Source organism: Phodopus roborovskii, unplaced genomic scaffold (genome assembly GCF_943737965.1).
Source record: "Phodopus roborovskii unplaced genomic scaffold, PHOROB, whole genome shotgun sequence".
Lineage (NCBI taxonomy): Eukaryota > Metazoa > Chordata > Mammalia > Rodentia > Cricetidae > Phodopus > Phodopus roborovskii.
In genome coordinates, this window is record NW_026126571.1 from 3107336 (window position 1) to 3127249 (window position 19914).

General features: G+C 45.9%; 2 protein-coding genes across 2 annotated transcripts in view; one reads left to right on the forward strand and one right to left on the reverse strand.

The window, feature by feature from the left end:
* The first annotated feature begins 343 nt into the window (after positions 1-343).
* On the forward strand, positions 344-4490 carry Mrpl19 (mitochondrial ribosomal protein L19). Its single transcript, XM_051202795.1, has 5 exons — positions 344-565; positions 2553-2671; positions 2853-2987; positions 3802-3983; positions 4096-4490. The coding sequence occupies exons 1-5, from the start codon at positions 345-347 to the stop codon at positions 4315-4317; spliced, it is 879 nt and encodes a 292-aa protein (XP_051058752.1). The 5' UTR covers position 344; the 3' UTR covers positions 4318-4490.
* Positions 4491-5475: 985 nt separating this feature from the next.
* Positions 5476-19914, reverse strand: part of Gcfc2 (GC-rich sequence DNA-binding factor 2) — a 30249-nt gene continuing 15810 nt past the window's right edge. Inside the window, exons 10-17 of the mRNA XM_051202996.1 lie at positions 18642-18841; positions 16557-16707; positions 14677-14795; positions 12323-12399; positions 10349-10415; positions 8487-8633; positions 6894-7018; positions 5476-5990 (exon numbers count right to left, since the gene is read on the reverse strand). Coding sequence (XP_051058953.1) covers positions 5873-5990; positions 6894-7018; positions 8487-8633; positions 10349-10415; positions 12323-12399; positions 14677-14795; positions 16557-16707; positions 18642-18841 — 1004 coding nt within the window. The 3' untranslated portion in view covers positions 5476-5872. The remainder of the gene's footprint in view (positions 5991-6893; positions 7019-8486; positions 8634-10348; positions 10416-12322; positions 12400-14676; positions 14796-16556; positions 16708-18641; positions 18842-19914) is intronic.

The window sequence follows — 19914 nt, forward strand, 5'->3', positions numbered from 1 at the left end:
CACTCAGGGACACACACATTCACGCTCATCCACACACACACACACACTCACACTCAGGGACACACGCATTCACACTCACACATACACATTCACACACACACACACTCACAATGCAAATGAGGCCACAGCACTCGCTGTAAGTATAAGTTTGCCTGCCCTTTGGAGGAGCGTAACTTTGCGGATTACGGAGAAGAGGAAATGACACACTTCTGCCAGTGCAGTCCCCCTCAAACTAGCGGCGGTCCGCAGGGAAGCAGGTTTGGTCCCGTAGGAGCCACCGTCCGGCCTCTCCTCGTCGCACTGACTTCTGGGAGCTGTAGTCCTGCATTGCGTGTGTAGCCATCATGGCGGCCTCCTTGGCGGGAGGCTGTAAGATGTCCCTGAACCTGGCCCGGAGCTACCGAGCAGCCAGGCCGCGACTCGCTGCACTCGTGTCTGAGGCCTGCTGTGTCCGCACGGGACCGAGCCGGCTTCAGAGCACCGGGCCTTCCGAACCCGGTGGGTTCAAGCCACCTCCGAAACCCGTCCTGGTGGACCGGCGCCGAGGCCGGGACGAAAGTAGGAGGTGAGGCGGCCGCGGGGGTCTGCGCATGCGCGGGCGTCTGCAGCTCGGCGCTGCGGGGTGCGTGCAGCCCCGGGTGCCTGCTCGCCCTGTGTGTGGGCTGCACGCACTGGAGACCTGGAAGGACGCTGGCCTGGACGCCCATCCCTCAGTTTTATTTGCTCTAGCTTTTCACCATGGTTGCACCTGCGAATGTGCTGGAAGCTCCCTGGGTGGAGTCTGTTGGCCAACGCTCGTGGCGGGGTATTTCTGAGCCACTTAGGTTTACATAGCTAGAGCCTGTTTCGGAACACCCACAACCGGAAAACAAACCTGTTTTCGTGGGGGAAACGTGGTGCGATTATAGGCTCTTTAAAAAGGGTGTGCTTTGCTGCCCAGTGTTGTCCCTGGGCTTAGATATTTTAAATACCCTCAAGTTCTAAATTGAAATCGGCCCGGACTTAGGAAAGCTAGTGATTTTGGAAAGAATTCTTTTCTGATGACCACATTACCTCGTTGGGCTGGGGGAAATAATCTTTTAAAAGCTGGAGAGACGGCTAACCGTTAAGGACACTTAATGCTCTTTCAGAAGACCCTCAGAGCGGCACCACCATCTGTAATTCCAGCTCTGGGGGTCCCAGCACCCTGTTTTTGGTCTCTGAGGGAACCAGGCTGTGCATGTGATGCACATACATAAATGACATAAATACAGGCGCGCGCGCGCGCGCACACACACACACACACACACACACACACGCACGCACGCACGCACGCACGCAAATCTTCAAAAGCTAACAGTATGGACCAGCAGAGGTAAAGGCATGTCTGTCCACTTCAAGATTTGTCTTCAGACCCCTACATGGATGCTATGGTATGCACTCCACCCCCAGCGCACTATGTGTGTGTGTGTGTGTGTGTGTGTGTGTGTGTCACTCTTTAGATCAGGCTAACCTTGAGCTTACAGAGATCTGCCTGCCACTGCCTATTGAGTGTTAGGATCAAGGTAGGCACTGCCATGCTTGGCGAAAGGTTTGCAACTGGTGATTTTTACATATTTTCTCCACGCCTGTAGCTCAGTGTTTGATCTGTGGTCACAGCTTTGCCGACTGAGAAGCATGCAGCTTTTAAACTGTGAAAAAATTGTAACAGGAACAGTAATGTGTCAGTGGTTTATTGTCCTTAAGCTCCAGGAGTTTTTGTTTGTTTGTCTGATACATATGAATGACAGCAAAACCACCGAATTCTCCGAAGATTAGTTTATGCTGCTGAGTTAATCAGCTTAAGGGAGCTATTTACTTTGGCTCAGGGTTTCAACGGTTTTAGTTAACTTTGCTTGGTCCTGGCTCTGTCACTTTCGCCCTGAATGACACAGTACAGCATGGCAGAAAGTATTAGCCGGGTAAAGCAAAAGAAGAAACAGAAAGGGCCTGGGTTTCACCCTGTTCATTGTAAATATGTATACTCTCATTGGTTAACAAAGAGCTGATTGGCTGATGGCTAGGCAGGATTTTTGGAGCAGAGAGAATGGCTAGGAAGAAGAAAGGCGAAGTCTCGAGATGCCATGTGACACAGGGCAAGCAGGATGGGAAGTATGTACATGAGCAGCACATAGATTAATGGAAATGGGTTAACTTAAGTTATAAGAGCCAGCTAATAACAAGCCTAAGCTATCAGCCAAGCATTTATAATTGGGAATATGTCTCTGTGGTTATTTGGGAGCAGGCAGGTGGGACAGAAAAATCCGCCTACATAACATGTTTCCTTTACCGGGCTGCAGTTCTTAAAGCTTCCTAATCCCTGGTAGCATGTGTGCCTTCTTGGACAATGAAGTCCCAGGCCATAAAGGATACTTAGATGCTTTATAAGCTTTTAAATAAATGAACATTAACAGTGGTTTTGGAAACAAGTTTTAGAAATAAGATGATTCCTTATTTAAATTAAATACATCAACGTGTTACCCTTTCTTTTGCAAACCAGCTTTCCTCTCATTTTTAAAATGCCTCCTTTATAGGTTCCTGAGTCCCGAATTCATTCCTCCTAGAGGAAGAACAAACCCTCTGAAATTTCAGCTGGAGAGAAAGGATATGCTAGCCAGGAGAAAGGTGCTTCACATCCCAGAGTTCTATGTTGGTGAGTAAAAACTGGTGTCTCTCAGCAAGTGTTGGGGGATACTTTTCTTTGCAGAGATTATTCAGAGATTATCCAGCTATCTGGATTTTGCTGTTGTTTCTTTCTAACATACTAAGTTATAAACCTTATCTGTGCATTCCTGCATCTCATGTCAGAGCTTGCTTCCCTCCTGACTCTGTAGGAAGCATACTGCGTGTCACCACAGCTGACCCCTATGCCAGTGGAAAAACCAGCCAGTTCCTGGGGATTTGCATCCAGCGGTCAGGAAAAGGGCTTGGAGCTACTTTCACCCTTAGGAACACAATTGAAGGACAAGGTATTTTGTGTTTCCGGGATATTCCCCAAGAGATAGATAACATATGCTTTGCAGTGGGCAGAGGTTTGTTCACTGTTAATGTACTGTTGGAGGGTCTATTTTCTTTTGAAAGCTTCTTTTATTATATGGGCAACACTCAGTTGGATTAGACTTCCTAGGCTGGGCATACTCATACATGGCTGTTATCCTAGCACAAGGGTATGCTGAGGTAGGAAGTTTTGTTTGCTTTGTTTTTAAGTTTAAAACCAGGTTGGACTACATAGTAAGACCCTGCCTGAGTAAACATGGCATCTTCAAGAATATAGGTAGTGTATAAAGCAGTGAGGGAGACTCCTTTTGTTTTATTGTGTTTCTGAGACAGGGTCTTCCCATGTAGGCCATGAATGGCCAGGATTTTGCTATGTAGAGCTGGTGAACCTCAAACTTGAAGGGATCCTCCAGTCTGTCTTCCGAGGAACGTGATTAGAGGGTTAGAGATGTGAGCCTTCCCGTTTAGCAGGATCATCCTTTTTCCGAAGTCCACCGGGACAGACTGGACGGTATCCTCAGCGGTCTGGCTTCTGTGACAAAGGCTCCTGCTTTATATTCTATCTCAGTCACTGAAGTTATTGCTGCACTGTGGATTCCGAGTCAATGCTGAAGAGATGGGATGACTTCTTATACAGCAACATTCAGCTTTTACTTTTTAACTCAAATGGGGTTTAGTTTGCTTTGCTCTAGTAGTCTTCACTTTAGGAATTCCATAGCCTATTTTATTGTACTATGAAGTATTGTAGGAGGCTGGACTTCTGTGGTAAGCATGTTCTCTTTTTAGGTGTGGAGATCTGCTTTGAACTGTATAATCCTCGAATACACGAGATCCAAGTGGTAAAGTTGGAGAAGCGGCTGGACGACAGCCTGCTGTATTTGCGGGACGCCCTCCCCGAGTTCAGCACCTTCGACGTTGACATGAAGCCGATCCCCCACGAGTCCTTCCAGGAAGTGCCTGTTAACGAGGTAGATTGCGTACATTTGCTTAGGGGCAAGTATGAAGGAGCACCCTGCAGAAATCCCGGGGAGACTGTGCATCTCACCCCACCAGCCCAAATTGTATTTCTATTTTCCTTAGCTGAAAGTTAAAATGAAGCCAAAGCCGTGGTCCAAACGCTGGGAACGTCCGTACTTCAACATTAAAGGGATCAGGTTTGATCTGGCTTTAACTGAAGAGCAAATGAAAGAAGCCCAGAAGTGGAGCCAGCCGTGGCTGGAGTTTGACATGATGAGAGAGTATGACACTTCCAAGATCGAGGCTTCGTTGTGGGAAGAAATAGAAGCATCAAAGAAGTCGTGATCTTGGGACCGGTGAGACGGCTCGGCAGCCCTGATGGCCTGAGGTCAGCTCTGGAACCCGGGGTGGAAGGAGAAAACTGACTCCTGGAAGTTATCCTCTGCCTTCTACATGTACACCCTAGCACGTGTGAGCCCGAGCTTGTACACGCATTAAAGTACGTTTTTTTCTGTTAAGTCCTTGTTCTGAGGATGCCTTTAGTTAATTGCAGGCGTATTGGCTCAGGATTTGGTTTGAAAGGCATTAAGTTTGCTTTGTAAGAGCATAGCCGTTAAACGAAAGAGCGCCCCTCACCTTGTTAGTACCCAGCATAAAGTTTGCACCCCAGAGTATGGCTCTAAAATAAGTCACCCAACATCCATTCCATTTTGCAGTCAGTGGAGTCAGCATCAGCAAAATGAGATGTCCTGGGATGTGAGCAAGGGGAGTGGGTAACTGGGAAGTAATCAGATACCCAGCAGTGTGTGCGTTCAGGTGTAATGGTAAGGGCTGTAGAGGTGGACCAGTAGTTAAGAGCTCTTGCAGAAGACCTGAGTTCAGTTCCCTGCACCCAGGGGGTGGGTGGGTGGGTGGGTGTGTGTGTGTGTGTGTGTGTGTGTGTGTGTGTGTGTACACCAGAAAAGGGTGTCAGATTCTCTGGAACTGGAGCTACAGCTGCTTGCGATCCACCTAACACGAGTGCTAACAATTTAACTTAGGTCCTCTGGAAGGACAAACAGTAAGTACCCTTAATCTTAATCACTAGCTGCCTTGTTTGACAGGCTCATTAGTAGGTAGGAAAGGGTGCTGCTGCCTTGCTCTGTGAAGTTTAAAGGAGAACGTGGCAGTCTGATTTCCCCCTCAGAGCTTACAAAGCCACTTGTGAGGAATTCCATGGGTAAAGTGATGAGTGAATCCTGCTGTGCAGAAGACAGCCCAGGAACCCTGGCAGGGCCAGTGTGGATGGCGTGGTGAGTGTCCAGCAAGAGAGTGGTCAGGGTGCTTTTCTTACTCTCCCTGTGGGTTTGGTTCCCAGTATCAGTATCAGGTGGCCCACAGCTTCCTGAGCTCTGGCTTCAGGGGGCTCTGACCCCTCTGGCCTTTGCTGGTCTCTGCATGTAAGTGGTGGTACTCAAAATTACCCAGGTGTATAAATAACCACACATACAGAAACCTGTTTTAAAGAAGTTTTTTCCTTAATAAATTAACAATTACAAATCTGGACTTACTGGCACACTCTCTCACTGAGCTCATACAATCAACCAGTACAGATTTTGGAAGGACAATCTGTTATAAGAAGGTGTTAATCATTTCATAACTAGGCAGTTCACTCCAAGATTTCCTCATTAACTGATCTAACAGCACTGGGAGTTTTAAGACAGCCAGAGCTGAAGATGGGTTTGAGTGGACAAGCTTTTGAGTATCTGTTTCTTCAGTTCCTTCTCGGATTGAGAAAGAGTAACCGCTGTTGTGCACATAACCCTCAGTCACACAGCGGCAGGACAGCCTTTCAGGACACCCAGGTGAGCAGAGGAGGTACCAGGTGCTCATCAACGACTCAACATCTCCCACAGTGCACTCAAATGCCGGAAACTGGGGGCGTGGGGGGCTCCAGGTGATGCTCCTCTCTGAGGGATTCCGCTTGATTCAAAGCTTTTACCTTCATCAGGATAAGAATTATTTCATCGATTTCATTCCTGAAAACAAAAACACAAAACGTTTACTCCCCTCTAATGTAGTAGAGGCTAGAGGTGTATGAGGGGTAGGAAGCCTTTAGCATGGAGTGGGCCCTAAATTTGATCCTTAGGACAAAACATAAGATGAAATAAAATGAAGAGAAACCGTGCTATAACGTGTGAATGAAAGGAATCCCAGTGTGACTCAGGATCCGAAACAGAAGCTCTACCTGTCAGAGTCTAAAACCACATAGAATACATCACTGGGTAAAGTGCTGGTCCATCCCTGTGCTGCAGTGATAGTAGCTATCACGCCACACTGAACATGTCACATGCTCTGCTGCTGCTGTCATGACTAAACACACTGATAGTTCCACAAAAGCACAGCACATACAGCTGTGCACATCACACAACACTGGACACGGACATGTACATTACAGCCTGTCTGTAGCAGCCTGTATTATCTGTATCTATTTGCACACGCATACTGTAGCAGACATAAAACAGCCCAATGACGTGTTTCTTAGACTGACCCCTGTTTCACATGCCTCATGACTAATTGCAAAGTTCAAATACAGAGTTTTCTGGAAAGTTCGAATGTGAATGGAAATAAAAAGCAGAACACAGAGCAAGCCTGTTTCCGGAACCCCCAGGCACTCCGCTGCCAGCTGGGTGAAATGACCACACCAAGACCTCATCAACACTACAGAAGGGTTCCAGGCATGCACCATGATGCCTGCTTTATGAGCTCTTAGATTGAATGCAGAGCCTTGGGCTGCTAGGCAGACGCTCTGCCAGACTAGCTACATCCCTAGTACCAGACTTCAAAAATTATAGTAACAGTGCAAATCTTCCTTAAAATGGCTGAAAGCATTCAAGATCCTTAAAGTATGCTTTGGAGATGACAATTTAAATGAACCTTACCTGAATTCACTCGAGGACAATTTATGTGCAAACTGCAACAAAACCTGAACGAAGTTTTCCAGTTGGGGAATGGATGCCCTCATAGCAGAGCTCTCAAACCACTTTTCTGGCAGACACTCTGCTATCTGTCAGGACACATGGCAGGTTACAACACAAGAGCAAAGAAAGTTTGAGGGTTTTTTTTTTTTTTTTGTTTGTTTGTTTGTTTGTTTTTTTCCTGTGTCAAAGGTAACGACATAAAAGAGATCACTCTTCAAGGGCTGGAGAGAAGGCTCAGTTGGTACCAACACTGGCTGCTCTTCCAGAGGACCCAGGTTTGATTCCCATAATCCACATGACAGTTCTTCACAAGCTACATGAATAAACAGGTGACTCCAAATAAGTTGAATGGAAGAAAATCAACGACAGTTTGTCCTTTACCAGTGTGCTTTCTGTGTCCACAGAGGTAAAAGAGTCCAATGTAGTGAACACAAAACAAAACAAAATCCTCCAAAAATAACACAAATTGGGAGAAAGAAAAAAAAAAAGTTGAAAAAAAAAAAAAACCTACTTCCTCATAGCAACAAGGAGAAGAGGAAAATACAGAGTCCTGGACAGTCATGCAGGGCACTGGTAAACTTTAAGACTAGGATTTGTAGAAAGGAGACAGCAACAGCATCCAGCACGCACTGTAAGGGAATACAAGCCCTGGAAAGCATCTTACTGACGGGGCTGGGTGTTGCTGGATGTGTAGGTGGCTGCAGAAAAGGTGCTTATAGCGTGTGGGGTTCGAGTCTGACTCAGCAGCACCATCAACAAAAGCAATACAAGGCTAGGAAAACGGACTTACTGTATTGATCTTTAATTATTGAGGAAAAATGTAAATGAAACTGCAGAAGGCAGAGGCATGGAAGATTCGCTTGTCAAACTGTTCCCCAAAGTGTTGGAGCCCGTCTTCACTGACCTGGAACTTAGTGCCATTTGTCCCTAATACCCAGTGCTTAGCTATCTTACGAGTGTCTGGAAGTTCTCATGGAGCCAGCAAGCCTGTCCATATGAAGTGGGACCATATTCTGCAAGCCCGTGGTCTGCTCAAGCCCTACTGTGGAGAAGCTGTGTACACACACTTTGCAGTCAACCTGAAAACATTCTAACCAGAATACTGATTCTTGTTTCAGAGTAGCTTCTGGGTTCTGCTCTGCTAAACTGATTTGTTTATTCATGTGCGAGCTCCACAATTTTAATTATTTGGTTGTAATATAGATTTCAATAACTAAATCTTTAAGATTCATTCATGTCTCTGCGTGTTTATGCAAGTTCCTCAAGAGGCCAGAAGAGGGCACTGGGTTCCCTGTCAGTGCTGAGGTTACAGGGGCTGTGAGCTGCCCACAGAGGGAACTATGCGCTAAACTCAAGAGCAGTCTTAACTCAGACCCTTCCTTGGCCCTAGTACCTAACTCTGTGCCGTTGCTGCTTTGAGAGGGTCTCACCTTGTAGCCCAGGTTGGCCTGGAACTTGTAACACTTCTACCTGAGCTTCTTTAGTGAACGTGTTACCATACTGAGGTTTACATACATTAAAGACAGGATTAGAACTGGCTTCTATACAGCTTACCTGGCTGCACTTTTTAACAGCATCTGGTCCAGGGATGGCATCAGTAAGAGCAATAGTAAGATAGCGATTCAGCAGCTTCCCCAGTCCTAGATCGTGCAAGATATCATCCGGGAGAAGCCCATTCCAAAGAAGAATATTGCGGAAGAGCTGAAAGAAGATACCAAGTAAATATGCGTGTTCTCCCTGCAAACTGCAAATAAATACATAAATAAAAAATGGTCAAACTCCCCGACCCTCACCAGTTGGCCCTGCTGTAAATTTCAGCTCTGGAAAACATCCCAAGTAAATACCTGATTCTCCCCTCCATATTTGCTCATCCTATTTCCATTTTGAGGGTAGCCAACCCCAATATGTCCCGTGTAACTCCAGTGGAGCCTCTCTAGATCAGTGCCCCACTGTGACCCGTCATCTCACCGTCTGGGGCCACGAAGTTAAAGAGTGTGGGCTGCCAGGGTCAGAGAGCATTGTCAGGGCCAGGGCCAGGGCCAGGGCTAACGTGTGCCGCTGCAGGCTGGCAATGCCAAGAACCCCGCTGCTGATGTGCAACACAGACAACCCAAGAGTCTGCTGACAGCAGGGGTGACTATCCCATGTAAGATCTACAACCACTGCTTGTGTTCAGGGGGCTGATTCCAGAGATTTCTGCCACTGTGGTGAGGGCGCTGGGTCTTGTGTTCTGAGTGCTGAACGACAGACATTTGGGTCAGGGACGCGCCACACCCTACACTGTCATTGGCATCACTGCCTGTCCTGGAAAGCATCTTCCCTGACCCTAGCCACGACACACCTTCACTTACTGCACTGAAACTGCTCCTGCTAAGGACATTTATGCCCTAATTCTCAAACACAATGGGCATCTTCGCCACCCCCAAGCCTTCACCGTGGCATTTACTACTCATTTTCATTCCTGGGTCCCTTGAGGCACAAAGGTTCACGGTTCATTATAAGGTGCATCTGAACACCCCCACCCCACCCCCACCCCTCAGACTCCATCCCTGGTCTCCTCAGAACTTCTCACTCCTGGCCGAAGATTGCCCATGCATACCTGATGCCAAACTCTCAGCTCGGCCTAAGCCCTGGAATTGGGACTTGCACGTCACCTGGGCCGTGCTCCATCTCCACAGTGCTGTGTGGTTCACTACACCCAAAACAGATTCCACGCTCTCTCCCTGCATCTCCTACAATGGCTAAGAGTGACATAAGACCGGGTGCCAACATCAGGCACCTGGCTACAAGAAGCCTGCGTCCTCACATGACATAAGTCAGCAGTGGAACCCCCCTGATGCTTCACCTGAAACGTCATCTGAACTCATCTCCTGTCGTATCTACCTGCACTGAGTTACTCTGGTTTTAACTTTAGCTTTCCAGGCAGGGGGAAGCCAGGTGTGACCCGAGATTAAATTCAGCCCAGGGCCCATGAGACAAAAACTGCTTTCACATTGTTAAAGGACATTTAAAAATACTAAAAAAAAAAACAAAACAGAACAAGGCTGGGCATGGTGGCACATGCCTACAATCCCAGGACACAGGAGGCAGAGGCAGGAAGGCCTATTATGGGGTGGAAGACCAGCCTGGACTCCATAGCAAGGGCCAGGCCATCCAGGACTATACAGTGAGGCTATGTCTCTAATAAATAAATAACTAATTAAAGCTAAATACAGCATACTTTAATATGTGAAAGTTGTGTGATGTTCAAAGTCCAGTGTTGATATGCACAGCTTATCCGAACAGCAAGTTCATTTGTTTACATACTGACAGACCGTTAGTGTTTTTATACTATAGCGGCAGAGTGGAGTTCAACACGTACTGTAAGGCTGCAAAGATTAATATAGATGCATTTAAAAAAATAGTTCTCTGCTTACCTTTAGAGCTCCCCAGAACTGTCTTTCTTGGAACTTTGAATGTGGTGACCTTTTTCCTTCTTCAGAACTAATTTAAAACAAACGAGGAGGAGGGAGGGTAGGAGAGGAAGAAGAGGGAGAGGAGGAGGAGACATCAAGGACTCTTTCAGAATGAAACTGCAAGAAATAGGACTTTTTGTTGTTTGTCTTTGTTTTGGATTCTGTGTATATTGTCTGTGCGTGGTTTGTGCACATGGAGTGCCAAGTGTATTGCCTGCAGAGGGTGGAAGAGGCCATTAGAGCCCCTGGAATTGGAGTTACAGGCATCTGTGAGCTGCCCAACCTGGGTGCTGGGAATTAAACCCTATTCCTCTGGAAGAGCATCACACTCTTAACCACCAAGTGTTCTCTCCACCCCCTATTGCTTATTTTTAATTAAGTAAATGAACGACCTAAATGGAAAATGGATCAAGGTACTCTGACGCTATCTACCAAGGATTACAAATGCATCCACACCAGCCAACAGTGAGTTCCAGAAAGTGCATCTTGTAGATACGATTGCCTTTGCACACAAGTTTGCTTATAACCTCGTTGTTGGTAAGAGATTGCCACTCACATGCTGGTCAGTTACAGAGCATCTACATGCCTACTGTGCAGTTGAAAAACAAATGAGAAAGTTACTCACATGATGACATGAAACGACTTAACTATGCACTAGTGAAGGAAGCTTTTCCCTGCTTATAATATACTGCATCTTGTGTAGGCGGGGGGAATGAGATTATATATGCGATAAATGGCAACATCTGCAGTCAGAAGTCACAGTGAGATAAATAATACTCCTATTAGGGAACTGGAGAAATAGTCCAGCAGTTAAGAGCACTTGCTGTCCCTGCAGAGGACATGGTTCGGTTCCTGGCCCCCACAGTTGTGTGGCTCACAACCGCCTGTAATTCCAGCTCCAGGGGATTCAATGATTTCTTCTGATCTCATGTGGTATTCATACATAGACACAGGCAAATGCTCACAGTATATAAATCTTAAAAACAAACACCTTCTTCATTTTGAAGATCCACTCGATTTTGATCAAAAGGCTCAGAATTGATTGCTTTAAATATAAATAAGCCACGCACATACTTTGAACTATTTACCTGAAACAGTATAAAAACAAATCTTACTGGGGCATCATTTTTATTTGCAGATACCTGACTCAGATCAGGGATCTCCAAGCACACCCCCACCCTCCCCAACTTCCACCTTGGGAGTATCATTGACTAGCTAGAGTTCACAAATCATCACTACCCAGAAGGCTTTCTTGGCAAGTATGTGGCCATAAATCAAGGCCGTATTTCCTAGGACGAAGAGAGTTCACAGCTGCGTCCACGATGCTTTGGGCCGTGCTAAGCTGCCTCTGTACACGGCACTGCTCTGCCCTGAGCCCTGCAGTCACCACCCTGCCATCCCGTGGGGTAGCTGCTGATTTCTCCCTCCTTGTTCTGACAATGACACAGCAAGGGTCCAAGGTCAAACAACCAACAAATAGCGGAGCTAAGAAGCTGTGCTCTTTACCTCTGGGCTACAACCTCCTGACACTAGGGTAAATTTAAAAACAAGAAACGCTCAAATACATGATGTTCAAGGGCTGAGCATCTTATGTGGTGCAGAGGAGATTTAGAAAAATGTATGTGGAAATCTCAGTTTGTATCTTAAAACCGTGTGTGCATTAGGTCTAGGAAAGTCTATAGTGTCTTTTGCATTACATCTTTAAACAAATCTGTATTCTTTCAAGGCTAGACAGGATGGCACATGACTCTAAGTCCAGCATTTGGGAAGGGGAAGCAGGAAGACACACAGTACGATGAGGAGATCAAGGTCATTCTCAACTTTATAGAAAGTTCAAGGATAGCCTGAGCTACATCAGGGTGTGTCTTACACCACCCTATCCCCCCCCCCCAAAAAAAAGCTATTTCCAACAATATAAAAATGAAGAGCTCTTACCTCTTTGGATATAGAGGAATAAAAACATCATCTTCTATTGACTTCTTAATTCTTCCAACAACAGATTTAAGTAAATCCTGTTTTAAAAATTGAAAAGCGTCAACATGCCGTAACTGGAAACACAGTAACCAAATCAGGTAACTTTAAGGGTGTACACTGGTCTGCAGTCAGAGCCAGCTGTTACAATGTTGCAATGCCATAAGAAACTTAGGAGTCGCGTGTGGTTGTCACTGAGTCACTTTCAGGGCTATACATTTTGCTGCATGAGTACTACTCATCAGACACTCAATGGCTTCCTATTAAGGGGTCCATTATGCTATAGAATACCTAGCAGGGAGTCTCTTGGTATACACAAGGATAGTTTAAATAGGTATATACACTGAAATGGAATTGCTGGAATATAGCTCATGACCGTATATTCAACTTTGTACAGAATGATACTAAGATGGTAGTATCTGGTACTAGAAACCCAGTGGCTAGGGGGATCACAGACCCTAGGTGTGACTTCCCCAATATGGTTTAGTGAATTGATGTGGCATAAATCTGCAGCCTGGTGTTTTTTTTTTTTCCTCCCTGAGACAGGGTTTCTCTGTGTAGCCCTAGCTGTCCTGGAGCTAGGTCCTGTAAACCAGGCTGGCCTTGAAGTCACAGAGCTCCACCCGCCTCTGCCTCCTGCGTGGTGGGAGTAAAGGCGTGTGCCACCACAGCCTGGTGCGCTCCTCATTCTTGACCGGAGAAGCTTGTCTTTCAGTAAATGGGGGTGAACGCAGAGACCCGTGCTCAGCTCCGAATCGGACACTTACAGCACTCTAATTTCAGGCAAAAGGAGCGCCGTGGAAGAGAGTGGGAAGGATGTGAGGACAGAAGACAGGAGAAGAGATGGCACGGCCATGGCAAACAGGGCTCCTCAGCAGCAGGGGCCGGGAGGTCAAGAGCCAGTCATGGGTTGGGGAGGTCATGGGGTCTCACCCCTCTTGATGAACAACTGGCAACTGATGGATCCTGGGGGAGGGGCAATTATTGGAGTCTATCAGGCTGCAATAGACAGTTCCAAACCCATGGCTACACGACACACAGTCCTGGTTAGAATCACATGGTCACAAAAGATGTGGACACAGGACTGACCTTTTCAGAGGAGGGGGGGTGACAGGGAGATGAAGGGAGTGGGGGGTGAGAGGAGACAATGCATCATATACACATGAAACTGCCAAAGGACAAATTTAACCAATGGAGGGAAAAAGGAAAACAAAACTCAGTAGTGGTACCGTTTGTTTGTAGTCCTCCTGGCTGTGCCAAAGAAATCCTGTTTTCTTCCAAGCATGGTGGCACATGCCTCTAACCCAACACAAGACATGCAGCTCTCTGTGACTCCAGGCCACTCAGGGTCACACACCTCCTATCCTTACTGCTCCTGCTTCTCTCTCTCTCTTTCCTGAAGAGCAGTGCGACACTGGGAAGCTTCTCATAAAGCACCACATTAAGCTATTTGTCTAAGTTCTGTTTTTTACAGCAGGACCTGTCCTCTCCATCTGAACCCTACAAGCCTTTCCTATAGGGTAAGTGTGGGGCTTTGCTGGCTTGTCTGTGTCCTTTGACACGGTAAGTTCACACTGGATAATTCATTTGGTTTGTTTATCAACAATTATAAATGATGCAAAAATTCAATTCAGTAATTCAACTTAAGGACATTATATTATACCCATTGATGGGATGAAACAGTAGCTAAAGCCCCTGACGACTGTATATACGAACATTCAGATTCATTAGGATAACGGAGACTAAAGGCTGGGTGAAAGTATCCAGCCCTAATTACCACTATCTCAGGATGAAGAGGGATGGAATTTTAAAATATCCCAGGTTTCAGTAACACTTCTACAGTGATACATTGATCTCATGCTTGGAAAGACTCCATATTTGAAAACTGAAATCGAATTACACTACCAATGAAAAGATGCCATGTGTAGCACAAATTAAACTGTTACATAACCTATACCAAGAATATTGTCCACAAATGTACAGTTCAGGCAAGTGCATTTTTCTATAAAAGCACACTGAACGAAAGGAAATTTTCTACTTAATTATATGTAACATACTTTAAAAGCCCAATGCCAATACTTAGAACATCAAAAACAAGACTCAAATTTTATCTTACCCCATCTTTTAAATACTTTGAATTCTGTCTTAAAGAGAAGGATCACCTTCTAGGTAATACCTCCAAACAATAGAACCTGAGGTCGTATAAATTATTTTATTTACTTTTTGTGGTACCGGGGATTGCACTCAGGGTCCCACGAATGCTAGGCAAGCGCCCTACCGTTGACCTAAACCCCGAACCTGCAGAAAGAAGTCATTACCTGTTTGCTCTTCCTGACTTCATTTCCAGAAGCCACCTGTTCAAACAGCAGTCTGCAGTGCACTGTTAAACTTCTCGTCTGTGAAGCTGACAGGGGATCCCAAATGAACTCTACGAAATCTGAAACATCCCGTGGTTACACAAGTTACACAAGTTACTCCGTCGTTTGCTTCTCGTGTGCAAATAACCTAGGTCTTTAGCACACCCCGTCCCACACTTTACTGAGGTTACAACCCATGGCCAATCACGACATTTCCTATTTACATGTAATTTCTATTCATTATCATTTCCTTTTTGCATACACCCCCAATTTCTTTGTCCTCCTTTGGTTTTGCTAAGCCTGTCGGGTTAACCTACAAGCCTAGCTAAATTCACTCCCTCACTAACAGTGTCTGCAATCCGCAGCTAAAATGCAGGTTCAAAGAAAGGTGTACCACACCAAACTTAGCCAAAATCTAAGTAAGTGAGCCTGCATGTCAGGATTGCTTGCCCTGGCCTGCTAACTTTCCTCCTGGTCCTCACCTCAGCTGATGGATCGCTCCATTTCCTAGCTCTCCCTACCCTCATGAGTATGGATACATGTTCATACGTGTGAGTACTTGATTGCGTGTGTGCATGCATGCGCTTACCAGGTTTTTATGTAGGTTCTGGGGATCTGAACTCTGATCCTCACTATTGAGTATAAGAATTTTAAACCCTGCACTGTCTCCCCAGCTCCAACAATCCCCAGACCTTCTCCAGTACTGTTGACCATTCCCTTTCCTTTTACAACAAATGCCTCAAAGTACAGTCTAGATGTCTCTCTGGTATTTCCCTCTTTCTAGAATCATCACAATCAGGCTCCAGGACTCTTTACAGAGTGGCGAGCGCATCTCTCAAGCTAAACAGGACATGTGCATAGCCAACTCCAAAGACCGATTTTAATTTCTGTGTGGCTGCTGTCTTTCTCCCTGGAAATACTTTCTTCGCTTGGATTTTGGGACACTGTCCTCCTGGTATCTTTCTCCGGACTGTGCTGGGTCCTTGTCACTTGTGTGACTTTTAAAGGACCTTAGGACTTTCCTTCTCATCCTTCTTATTCCACGTCACTTTGTAGCATCAAATGCCATCAAAACACAGCTACTTCCTGCCTGAATGATGTACTCGGCACCCCCCGACGCTCCACTTAGTGACAGGGACCCAACGCGGCAAGCCCAGCAGAGCTCCACTCATCACATCTACTCGGAATTGCCCCTTCAGGGTCCCAATTCAGGAAGAGGCGACTGAGTCAAAACCATGGGATCATTCTCGATGTTCTCGGGCTCCCCCGCCCCAGGATGGGTCCGTCAGCACACACTCGAGTGCTGTCTCCAAACAGACAGAACCAGCCGCTACAGGGCCTGGGCCGGCTGCGCTCATCTCTTTCCTGAGCCCCCTACTCGTGGGATGGTCGGCTCAGGCAGAAGAGTTTGGACATTTTAAAAGTAAAATTCATTGTTCAGAGGGAATAGCTATCTTCAAAGTTCAACCGAGTTAAACTCATTCCCCGGAAGATGGTGAAAAGGTTCTGGTCAAATACGTCTTGGTGAAAGCAGCCTTTATGGACAGAAGACATCATCAATAGCTGCTGATAGATAGCAAGCGCATGTGAAATGCTGGGCTCTCAAAAACTGAGACATGGAGGAGAAATGTAAGGAAAGTGAGAGAAATATACGTAACACATATGATAGATAGCCTCACAAGTGACTCAGGGTCCCACCACTACTGGTGTGGACAGCCAATGTTTGCACAAATACGCGGCTCCCAGTCAGGTTATTTACACTGCTCTTCAATGCAAAAAGCATCCCCCGCGTCTCCAAACCTCCACCAGGGTATTTGGGATTAAAAGAGAATCAAGATTACCTGTGAGGCGAGGCACAACTGTCTTGTTGATGACAGCAGACAAAATGTTTTTGTCAGAACCATCCTCCTTCCTAGTGTCTTCCGCGCTACCATCCATAAACTCTTTTACGGATGTGAACCAGGGCATCCGGTTTAGAGCCATGGAGTCCAACTATAAAAAGAGATTATAGAAGTTACACATTCTTAAACATGTGTGTTTTCGAAGTTGACTTTTCCCCAAAATCCCTACAGTTCTTGTGAAAGTCAAAGAGAAACACACTCTGGTTTTAAAACTGTGTAAGCAGCACTAGACTACAGAAAGAGGCAGGGTGGCGTGGTCACACAGCATCAGGGAAGAGACTAAATACTGTGCTCTGTGCATTTGTCCACACTACACAAATGCAGCCCAGATGAGAGCCAGGACACTCAGAGACCAGCACTGCAGCGGCCTACAGCGGGAAACGTGCTAGATTTACTGATAATTCACTCATCTGCCTCAAGCAAAACTACTTCAGTCCTTTCATTTCTCCTAGGGATAAAAGTGTGACCTGCATGTGGTTTAGCTTATGCACCAGTCAGCAAACAGCAGGCGGCTGTTACCGCTCGTGTGGATGAATGAAATACCCTGAATGGTTAACCCGAGGTGCTGGCCACACAACTCCCTACGGTTCCTGAGACGTGACCCTGCTCTACTCTGGGAAGTGGTGTGGTCCCACCGAAGCCTGCAGACAGACTACTAAGGCCAAGGAAGGGACACACTGTGTCATTTACTCTGTCAGCCCTCGCTGAGAGCTTCCCTTATGGAGTTTGTTCTCTAGCTCGCAGGATCCAGGCCTTGGGGTGTCTTTCACGTGCGGAGGGTTAGAGCTACTCTGTATTTTACTAATTCCCACTTTATAACAGTGCTTACAGCCCAGGACAGCCTTTGCTGGGCTTACCCTGAACTTGGGTTATATCGACAGTCTTCTATATTTTATTTCTTCTTCCAAGTTAGCTGCTTATTTAGTAGCTCACTAAAACATTACTTTCAAGTCCCTGAGATGACTCAGTAGGTGAAGGCACCTGCCGCCAAGACTGATAACCTAAGTTAGATCCTCGGGGCTCACGTAGCGGAGAGGACCAATACCCACACGGTGTCCTCTGAGCCCTAGGAGCAGGGCACAGCATGTGTACACCTTGGCACGCACGCACGCACGCACGCGCACACACGCACACACACACACACACAGACAAATGTAATAAAACATTTTTTCAAAAAAACCCCACACTACCTCCCTGCATGACTTTGTATATTATTTTGAAAAACTGGCTCTCAGCTCTGAACCCGGGTCTGAAGGCCAGCGTGCTCCCCCTGGACTGGGAGAGGTCCCCCCTTTCAGGGAAGTGTCCTCCTCGTGAGCCCCTGCACACCCCTCAGGCCCCGCCTCCTCCACCTCGTGCTCTGCTAACCAACCCTTCCCTCGCTACCATCCCCGACTTCATAAACCCTTGCGATAGGTTTTCCAGTCAAATTTACCAAACCTAATGCTACATAAATCCAGGGAAACTTACAGTTTTAGGTAATATTTAGAGCCTTGGAACAACTGTCCAGAAATGAATACTGCAAACTACATTCCCAGGGACTCTTAACATTATTTTCCTTTTTTATGATGTTGGGGTGAGACCCAGGGCTCAATCAGTGAACCATTAAGCTACACCCCCAGCCATCTTGCTTGAGTCTAAAGTATAGTATAGTAAGACCGACCATCAGCAATTCAAATGTGTTTTTAATACTGTTATAACAGATTTTAATGATGTTCATTTACTTATTTGTGTGTGTATGAGTATGTGTTGTGTGTGTATGTATGTGTGTGTGTGTGTGTATGAGTATGTGTGCATGAGTGTGTGTGTGTATGTGTGTCAGAGAACAACTTGTGAAATTTAGATCTCTCCTTCCATCCCATGAGTTCCAGAGTTTGAACTCAGGTCAGAAGCCTTGGCAGCAAGCACCTTTACCTGCTAAGCTACCTTGCCAGGCTGAAGTTTCTATATTTCATAGTTAGCCTGACGGCCAGGGCACACAAATGGCTAATGGGACCAGGACAGTCACATGTTAAGCACTGATACCTTCAGAGGATTCCAATCAAGCAACTGAACTCGAATCAGGGGACTTAAAAGCTTTGGTAAGCAGAAACCAACGAAGGCTTCGTAGTAGGAATCGGGATACTTTTCTCGCCACTGCTGAAATTTCAATAAAATATTCTGGACGTTACAAAAATCATCATGCACATCTTCAAACACTTTCTTACAATCCTGTAAAATGTCACCTGCAAACAAAGTAAGTCCCTATATGTTATTCGTTTTAAGCCTGCTTCCTTACCAACAGCTAGTTATGACTTACTGTTTAACCCGCTGGGCTGGAAACTTCATTTTTTTTATACATTTATTTTATTTAAAAAGTCACTCTAGTAACAAAAGTGATAGTATTGACACTAATAGAGCCTACCATGTATTGAGTCCCTGTCTATATGCCAAAATATATAACATTTACTGTTTCATTTCATTACCATAGCCATCTTCCCTTTAAGGTAGAAAAACCCAGATTTAAATAAAACAAGCAAGCAAAGGACACTGAACAGAGGTGGGCAAGAAAAAAAGCTCTTTTCCACTGGGTCTAGTGAACAGCAAAGCCCAGAATCTTTGAGCTGCACTATGAGCCTTCTTGGGTCACCTCTCAGCAGTGCTCAGACATGGGAGAAAGCTTAACCAACTGTATTCAGGCACAGTGTTAGAACCCAGAATTCACAAAGACACACAGAGATCAAAAAAACAAGGAAGTAAAACTGCCAATCAACACATGAGGTAATAACTCAACACTTTCAAAGGAAACACACGGCTAAAACAATTTTAAATCTCCTCAGCATCCCCAGTCATCAGGGAAGCACAAATTAAAACTACTTTGAGATCCTCCCTCACTCTAGTCAGAGAGGCCACCAAGGAACCCAAGAGTAAATGTTGGAGACGATGTGAGGGAAGAGGAACCTTATTCATGGTCAGTGGGAGTGAAAATTAACAAAGCCAAAAGGCAATCAGTTTGGATGTTCCTTAAAAAGATTAAGACTCAGTGACCCAGCTACTTCACTCATGAGCTCATACCTACAGAACCCTGCACCCTGTCACAGAGAAACCTGCACACTCTTGCCTTTTGATGCTCTATAAGAGAGGAAATGGAAGCAACCAAGACGTCCATCAACACACAAACGGACACGGAGAACCTGGTGCATATATTAACATGCAATACTAATGGATGGATGGATAATATCCCAGAAAGAAAGACACTTCATAGCCTTCCTCCTATGCAGACCGTGGCCTGTACTGCACATGTCTACATGGAAACAAG

What these genes read in the sequence shown, in the direction of transcription:
- Mrpl19 (XM_051202795.1), top strand. Translation starts at nt 345, where the DNA reads ATGGCGGCCTCCTTGGCGGGAGGCTGTAAGATGTCCCTGAACCTGGCC. An exon ending in GGCCGGGACGAAAGTAGGAG is followed by an intron (nt 566 to 2,552) that starts GTGAGGCGGCCG and finishes CCTCCTTTATAG; the next exon opens with GTTCCTGAGTCCCGAATTCA. An exon ending in CATCCCAGAGTTCTATGTTG is followed by an intron (nt 2,672 to 2,852) that starts GTGAGTAAAAAC and finishes CTGACTCTGTAG; the next exon opens with GAAGCATACTGCGTGTCACC.